Source organism: Pinus tabuliformis, chromosome J (assembly GCF_031772625.1).
Source record: "Pinus tabuliformis cultivar Carrire ecotype Pingquan chromosome J, CPIR1, whole genome shotgun sequence".
In the NCBI taxonomy this organism is placed as follows: Eukaryota; Viridiplantae; Streptophyta; class Pinopsida; order Pinales; family Pinaceae; genus Pinus; species Pinus tabuliformis.
The window spans coordinates 391,802,915-391,810,891 of record NC_142295.1 but is presented as its reverse complement, the minus strand read 5'-3'; the positions used below and the strand labels follow the sequence as shown (position 1 = coordinate 391,810,891).

At 42.0% G+C, this 7,977-nt stretch overlaps 1 protein-coding gene across 1 annotated transcript; it reads left to right on the top strand.

The window, feature by feature from the left end:
- Positions 1 to 5,465: 5,465 nt before the first annotated feature.
- LOC149227426 (uncharacterized) lies at positions 5,466 to 7,710 on the top strand. Its single transcript, XM_089380498.1, has 2 exons — positions 5,466 to 6,357; positions 7,016 to 7,710. The coding sequence occupies exons 1-2, from the start codon at positions 5,466 to 5,468 to the stop codon at positions 7,708 to 7,710; spliced, it is 1,587 nt and encodes a 528-aa protein (XP_089236624.1).
- The last annotated feature ends 267 nt before the right edge of the window (positions 7,711 to 7,977 follow it).

Genomic DNA, 7,977 nt, shown 5'->3' with positions numbered 1-7,977 from the left:
CCCCATAGAAGCCCACTATTGTTATTGTTTTGCCCTTACATTATTATTGTTATGTAGGCCCTGCTTATATTGTGACCCTTTAGACTCCTATATATACCAAGGAGGTATTGTCAATTATATCATCCAAGAATTATTCATTTATGTGATGTAAAAGGATGTTTCCCCCTCTAAGAGGCCTATTTTCATGTCGTTGCTATATCTTTTCTTCTATTTTGTGACCTAGTTACATAACATTTGGTATCAGATCTTTGGATCCTAGGGTTTGACCACTTCAAAATGGTCAATTGGAATTTTCGCTATAACTTTTCTACTGTGAGGATTCAGAAGCTAAAATTTTGACCATGTGGATCTAAAATCTTGGTGAACATAATTAAAAATTTCAGAGCTTGGTTCACTATATTCTCGGAGATATGATTCAAGGAATTTAGGGTTTTTGTATGCTCTATAATTTTGTCTCAAAGAAGTACCTCGGGGAAAATCGTCATAAATTTCATCTCAGGATTCTAAATTGAATTTTGTAAAAACTGGCTAAACTTTCACTAACTGTAGTTTCTTGGGCACCATTTTCAGGATCAAAGGCTAAAATAGTGACATGTGGAATTTTGTACAAACTCACTCTATTGAACCAATTCATAAGTAGGTCATCTTGGGAGATTTGGCCTAAATTTGCCTTGAAGAATCCATTCTCAGTTTAACTAGTGGTGTTGGAAAGAGGACACAAATAGATACCACATGACAAAATTTTAGACCTTGGGAGGCTAAAATTTCAAAGATACAATAGTTTCAAGATCAAGCTCCAAAAATTGAGAAAAAAAGTGTGTATTTTGAAAATTTGCAAAACTTTTGTTAGAAATATTAGTTTGAATTGATTCAAAGGGCATAGTAAAGCACAAATATCATTATTTGGTTCCAATATGCCTCATAATAGAAAAATGGATACTCCTATTAAGTAACCAAAAATCTCTATTATGAAGAATGAAGAAGAGGAATAAATGCGACACGATATATCAAAATTACAAGACCAAGTGCAACACATTTCGTTCTTGCAAAGAATAACCAAAAATGAACTGGGAGCTAAGATGGATGGTTTGAAGAATGGTTTAAAAGCAAACATAGAAGCTTTGAAGGATTGTTTGAAGAATGGTTTAAAACAAAACACAGAAGCTTTGAAGGATGGTTTAAAATTAGAAATGAAAAGGGACATGGAATGTTTCAAGGATGGTTCAAAATAATAAATGAAAGGTTTGAATGAAGGTTTGACAAAGTTGCTACAAGAATGCTTCTGAATGACGACAAGGTATTCCATGAAACTCATGAGGATAAAAAAAGGAATTTGAATCATAATTTTAGAGGATCTAACATGGGGTTGAATACCAACCACATTCTAAATATCAATGAGTAAGTTTGATGCCAAGGATCCAGTAAGATGGATACTATAGGTGGAGCAATTATTTGATCTACATGATATGTCACACACACAAATGGTATGAATTGCATATTTATATTTACAAACCAATCGGTATGTGTGGTAACAATGGCTTTGTTCTCGTAAATATATTATCACTTGGAATATTTTCATGGAGGAATTGATAGCACATTATGAGGATACAAAGAGCAATACCTTCTTTAGCCAATTAATAAATCTCAAACAAAAGGGTTCAATGGCAGAGTACATTGAGGACTTCCAAATATTGAATATCAAGTAACTGAGATTCCAAAGGAGCATATGATTGATGTATTCGTAGGGACTTTAAAGGATAACATCCAACATGAGGTTCACCTTTGGGAACCTAATCCATTGGAAATTTCATTCAAGGTGGCAAGAAAAGTTTAAAGCAAAATTATGGCAACAACGAAGTATACCACTCTCAACTATAAAGATGAAAGTGTTTCTCGTATCCTCCCACAACCTACAAAGGTTGTCACCACAGCAACACGAGGAAAAAAGGGATTTGTTATAGTTGTGATAGCAAATACACTAAAGGCGATAAGTGTGTTAAGAAGAAATTATTTTACATAGATTGTGAAGAGGAGGAAGAAAAGGAACAAGAAACATAAAAAGAAGAAGGTATATACCAGGAACCAACCGCAAGGGTTGAAAAATAAGAAATGAATCTAACCATATCTTGTAATGCATTGGTTGGAATTACCACTCCTCAAACTCTCGATCTAGAAGGATATATCAAGAAGAAAAAGGTAATAGTACTCAATGATTCAAGTAGTACCCATAATTTATTCATTGTAAGATAGCCAAGGAATTGAATTGATTTCTATATCTAGCACCAGAGTGTCAAGTGATGATTGCAAATGGAGGAACTATAAATTTCTTAGGGAAGTGCCATAATATAAAGCTAATCATGGGGGAATATACATTGAATATTCCAATTATTTCCATTCAAATGGGTGGTGTCGATTTTGTACTAGGAGTCCAATGGTTACAATCTTTGGGGACGATAGTTATTAATTTTCAAGAACTTTTCTTGAAATATTTCAAAGAAGGAAAGGAAATTGAATAAAGGCATATCATAGGGAAACTAGGGAATATAATCATCTCTAATGGCATGAAAAATATTTTGAAGAAAGGACAACAAGATGTAATTGGTGTAATTACACAATTATGCTCACATGATGTTCAAACATCAAAATCATCCATTTCTCAAGATCTCCAAAGAGTCCAAATAATCATTCCAAGGTATTTGAGACTCCCAAAGGTCTCCCACCTATTCATGATCATGATCATTTATTCGCTTAATTCCAGGAATTGTTCTACCAAACATCAGACCTTGCATATATCCATATTCCCAAAAGAGTGAAATCGAACGTATGGTTGCAGAAATGCTAGAAGTAGGTATAATTCAACGTAGCCAAATTTCTTTCTATACTCCAGTAGTATTGGTGCATAATAAGGATGGATCATGGTGTATGTTTCCATATTATAGGGAGCACAATAAGCTCATTATTAAAGATAAATTTCCCACTATTGTCATTGATGAATTGTTAGATGAATTACATGGAACAATTGTATTCACCAAGTTGGATCTTCATTATGGATATCATGAAATTAGAACAAAGACATAAGACATTCTATAAACATCATTCAGAACTTATGAAGGTCATTATGAATTTTTGGTCATTTCTTTTGGCCTTGCTAATGCACCTTCCACATTTCAAGGTTTGATGAATTCCACTTTCAAACCATTTCTTAGAAAATTTGTGTTAGTATTTTTTGATGATATACTAATCTACAACAAATCTTGGAAAGATCATGTTCAACATGTTGGCAGGGCACTTAAACTATTGGAAGAGAAACAATTCTATGCAAAACCCTCCAAATGTTTCTTTAGGGTGCAGGAGGTGGAATATTTGGGTCATATTGTATCTCATGAAGGTATCAAGGTAGACCCTAACAAAATTAAAACCATCAAGGAATGGAAAATTCCCACAACCCTAAAGCATATTCGAGGATTTCTCAGGTTGACAAGGTATTATCGCAAGTTTGTTAAGAATTATGGGAAAATAGAAGCACCTCTAACAACATTACTAAAGAAAGATGCATTTTGTTGGACTCCAAAAGAAACTAAGGGATTTGAACATCTTAAAGAGTTAATGTGCCAAACTCTGGTCTTAGCTACACCAAACTTCACAAAAACCTTTATTGTGGAATGTGATGTATCAGAAATGGAATTTGTTCTATTTTAATGCAAGAAGGAAGACCCATTTCTTTTGAAAGTCATCCAATCAAGGGAAATTATTTACACAAACTTATTTATGAGAAGGAAATGTTGGATATACTACATGCTTTGAAGAAATGGTGCCCTTACCTAATAAGAAGACACTTCAAGGTAAAAACAAATCATGATAGTCTTAAGTACTTTTTGGAACAAATATTGTCTTCATAAGAGCAACAAAAATGGGTCACAAAGATGTTGGCTTATGATTTTGAAATCATATACAAAAAAGTGAAGCAAAATGTTGTTACAGATGCACTCTCAAGAAGGGATGAGGATGTGGAAGCATTGCTCTGTGTTGCTTCTATTATCCAACATCATTGGATAATCGAATTAAGAGATGAATGGAAGAATGATGAAGAGGTGTGGATACTTATTCAAAATTTGCAACAAGGTCCCAGTACATCGGATACATTTATCTAGAAAATTGATTCATTATGGTAAAAAGATTGCTTATATCTATGTAAGAACTCATAACTCAAACAAAAGATTTTTTTGGAATTGCACACCTCTCCTTTAGGAGGGTACTCATTATTTTTAAAAACTTATCACAGGGTCAAGAAGGAGTTTTTTTGGGATGGCCTAAAATATGATATTCAGAAGATTGTGGCAGAATTTTTGGTTTGCCAACAAAATAATGTTTTGGAGAATTTGGTACCTACAAATAAATACTAATTCCCTAGATAAGTAGCCATATCTAAGTTTTGAAAAGAGAATTCAAGAAAACATCAATCCAGGCAATCAAAATCATGCGGGGATTCTGGATAGGAAGGGGAAAAACGGGCTCTGCAACCTCAGCTATGAAACCCTACTGACGGGGGTTTGCAGGCCGTCCTACGGCCCTGTAAACCCCCCCGCACCCGTACTCTCCCCCCGTTTTTTCTTTGGATCTCATGCCGGCTTCTGGTTTCTTCCCCGCGACCCGTGACTCCTTTTACCTTTATTACCCTTGCCCCCCGTTTTACTCCTTTTTACCTTGGTTATTCTTCTCCCGGCTACCTGATCTCCTTGCATCGGAACGGAGCCTACCCACCTGATCGGTCGACAGCACTTTGAAGGAGTCGTTTTCACTGCTAACGGAGAGAGCGACCTGTTGCAAAGAACATTCACCTGCACAGGCTCAACGGTTCCCCCCGTTGTCGGTGCTGACCCTAAGCGGTTACCAGGTTTCGAGGAGAGCACTATCGGGCGGTTACCTATTTTCCGAGGAGGGCACTTTGCAGCTGTCGACATGGACTCAGAGGAAGTGGATTATTCGGAGTCCCCGCTGGCGGAAAGCTCCATCTGGCGCTCCACGTTTACTTCATCCGGGGGTCTGCACAGTGGGAATATGTCTGCTAGTTTTGAGAACTTCTCCCCCCCTACTGACCCGTCTCTCCCCACCTCTCTCTTCCCAGGCGAGCCCTCCTCCTGGAACTCCTTCGCAGTCCCCTCTCCGGCTACACTGGGTTTCCTGGCGGACTGTTTTCAACCCTCCCCGAACGGCGTACCCCCCCATCAACTGGATTTACCCTCCCTTTCCCTTCCCCCCGTTATCCCTTCAGAGAACCCCTCACAACCCGCGGCAAACCCTCCCCTCTCGGTATCAAACCCTCCCTCGATCCCTCCCGCCCCCTCTGGCAGCTATCACGCGGTCCCTCCTCTCCCTGAAGCCATCCCCTCCCCCGGGACTAACCCTCTCCCCCCCCTCCTGTTCCCCCCCCTGCGGGCTCTCAGGCAACTGTCAACCCGGGCCGCATGTCCTCCCGCCCCGCCAAGAAGCAGCGCTGTTTTAAATCCACTGCGGAGGACGCTTTCCTGCGACTGGAAGAGGATATTCGGTGGGGGGAAGCCATGGATCTGGCGGACTGCGTCCTTGTGGGTCGGATCAAAGGCAGACACGCCTCGGCGGCAAAAATAAAGCAATGGGCGACTGAGATCTGGGGTCAATACCTCGCGGAGATTCCATCGGTCCAGACGTTTGTGCGAGGATGGTTCGCACTCAAATTTGCACGGGCGGACCACACGAGTTGGGTCCTTTCATCGTTTTGGCATTTTGAGAAAGCCCCGGTCCTTCTCAAGCGATGGACGCCTCTCTTTGACCCGGAGACGGAGCTATTAGGCATTGGTCCAGTCTGGGTCAGACTACCGGGCTTGCCACTGCAGTACTGGTCTGAAGATATCTTCAAGAGAATTGGGAATGCACTAGGCACTTTCATGGAATCCGATAAAACCTACATCTCGACGGGCGCGATGGCATATGCAAGAATCCTAGTGCATATGGATACCAGAGGGGGAGTGCCGGAAAATATCACCATACAATGGAAATCCACTTCAAGGAAGCAGAAGCTTGATTATGAGGGCATCCCCTATAGATGCAGAAGATGCCACCAGGTGGGTCATCTATATAAGGATTGCCCCCTCCTCCAGAAGACCCAGCAGACAGCATCAGACCAGGACCTGCCCACCACAGAAGGACAGCCTAACCCCCCAGTGGCTATGGCACCAAGAACGGACCACATCATCACATCGGACACGGTGGAAGCGCCTCCTGCACCTCGCCGCAAGAAGCAAGTCTCAAACTCGACTCGGCCTCCATCTCCTCCTCTGACGCGCTCCAAAGCTGCAAAGGGAGCTGTCTTCTCCTCGGGTACGTCCTCTATATCGTCTGCCTCTGTTTCTCTATTTTCATCTATGAGTTTATCTACCACGGGCATGCCCCCCCCTATCAGGATCCCCCCTCCCTCATCCTCGTCTGCCCTTGACCTGGTAAAGGTTGCATACCCTTCCCAACCCCCTTCGCTTTATGTATCCTGCCCCATCTCGAGGCCATCTGGCCTTCCCAACTCCTCCTCGCTTCCCTCTTTCCCCCACCCCTCCTTTCCTTCGCCCTCCCCATCTGTAAACTCTTCTCTGAGATATCCCACTCGCTCGACCACTAAGCTGAAAGTCTCGGACTCCATTGGGTTGTCGGTGGAGTCCCTAATCCTCTCACCAAATCAAGGGCGTGGTCGACCTTCCTCTATGTCAATCGCTCGAAAGCAAATGGAGGACGAGGTCCTCCTTGGCAGACAGCAAACACTTCACAGGGCCCTTAGAGCGCAAGACACCCTCCCCCCCCCCCCCCCCCTCCATGAAAATCTTGTCCTTCAACTATAGAGGGTTGGCCAGCCCCGATAAAAAATCAGCCCTGAACCGTCTCTTACTCACAAACCCTGTGGACATCATCTTCTTACAAGAAACCTTATGTAAAGCAGACTCTGCAACCTCCATTCTTGGTTTATGGCTGCCTGGGTGGACATTTACAGCCATTAATGTATCAGGCCGATCAGGAGGCATCGCTATTGGCTTTAAGAACAACTCCATTCATCTAAAGAACATCTGGGGTGGAGGGGGTTTTCTGGGGGCAGATATATATTCAAAAGACATGGAGGAAAATCTTAAAATTATAAATGTCTATGGACCCTGCCTAAACAGAGAGATTTTTTGGCAAAAGCTCCTCGGTTCCCCGCTTCTCCTAGCTGAGAACATTATATTGGGGGGAGATTTAAATTTCTCAATAGGCTTCTCTGAATCATGGGGACATCCGGCACAAATCGACCCCCTCTCTGACTTCTTTGGGCAACTGCTAGAAGATCATCATTGGATTGATCTCCCTTCTGCAAAAATCCAATACACATGGAAGAACAACAGAACAGGGGACCAAAGCCTAGCAAGAAGGCTGGATCGCTTCATCATTAAGGAAGGACTTTGCAACCAACACCCTAGATCTAGACAATGGGTGGGAAGTGGTGGGATCTCGGACCATAGGCCCATATACTTAGAAATGGGAGCAAGACAACAGACCCAAAAAGCCCCTTTCAAATTTAATGCAACTTGGCTCCGGGATCCCACTTACATCAAACTGATAACGGACTTCTGGAAAGCACATCCGATTCCTGAAGATGTGGACCCAGCCACTGGCTTTGTCAGGAACCTCTCCGAGATCAAAGTGATATCATGAGAATGGGCAAAATTGAAGAGAAAACAGGATGATCAAACTATATCTCTGGCGGAACAAGCTATCGAGGCCCTTGAATCCCACTCAGATGGAACATTCTTATCCCCAGATCAAAATCCATGTATGAAGACCTCATCAAAAGGAGGACTCAGATTCTCAGAGACAGGGAGGACTCCTGGAGACTAAGAAGCAGAGCCATTTGGCTCAAGGAGGGGGATGAGAACACAAAATTTTACCACCGTTTTGCAAATGGGCGGAAGGCGATCAACA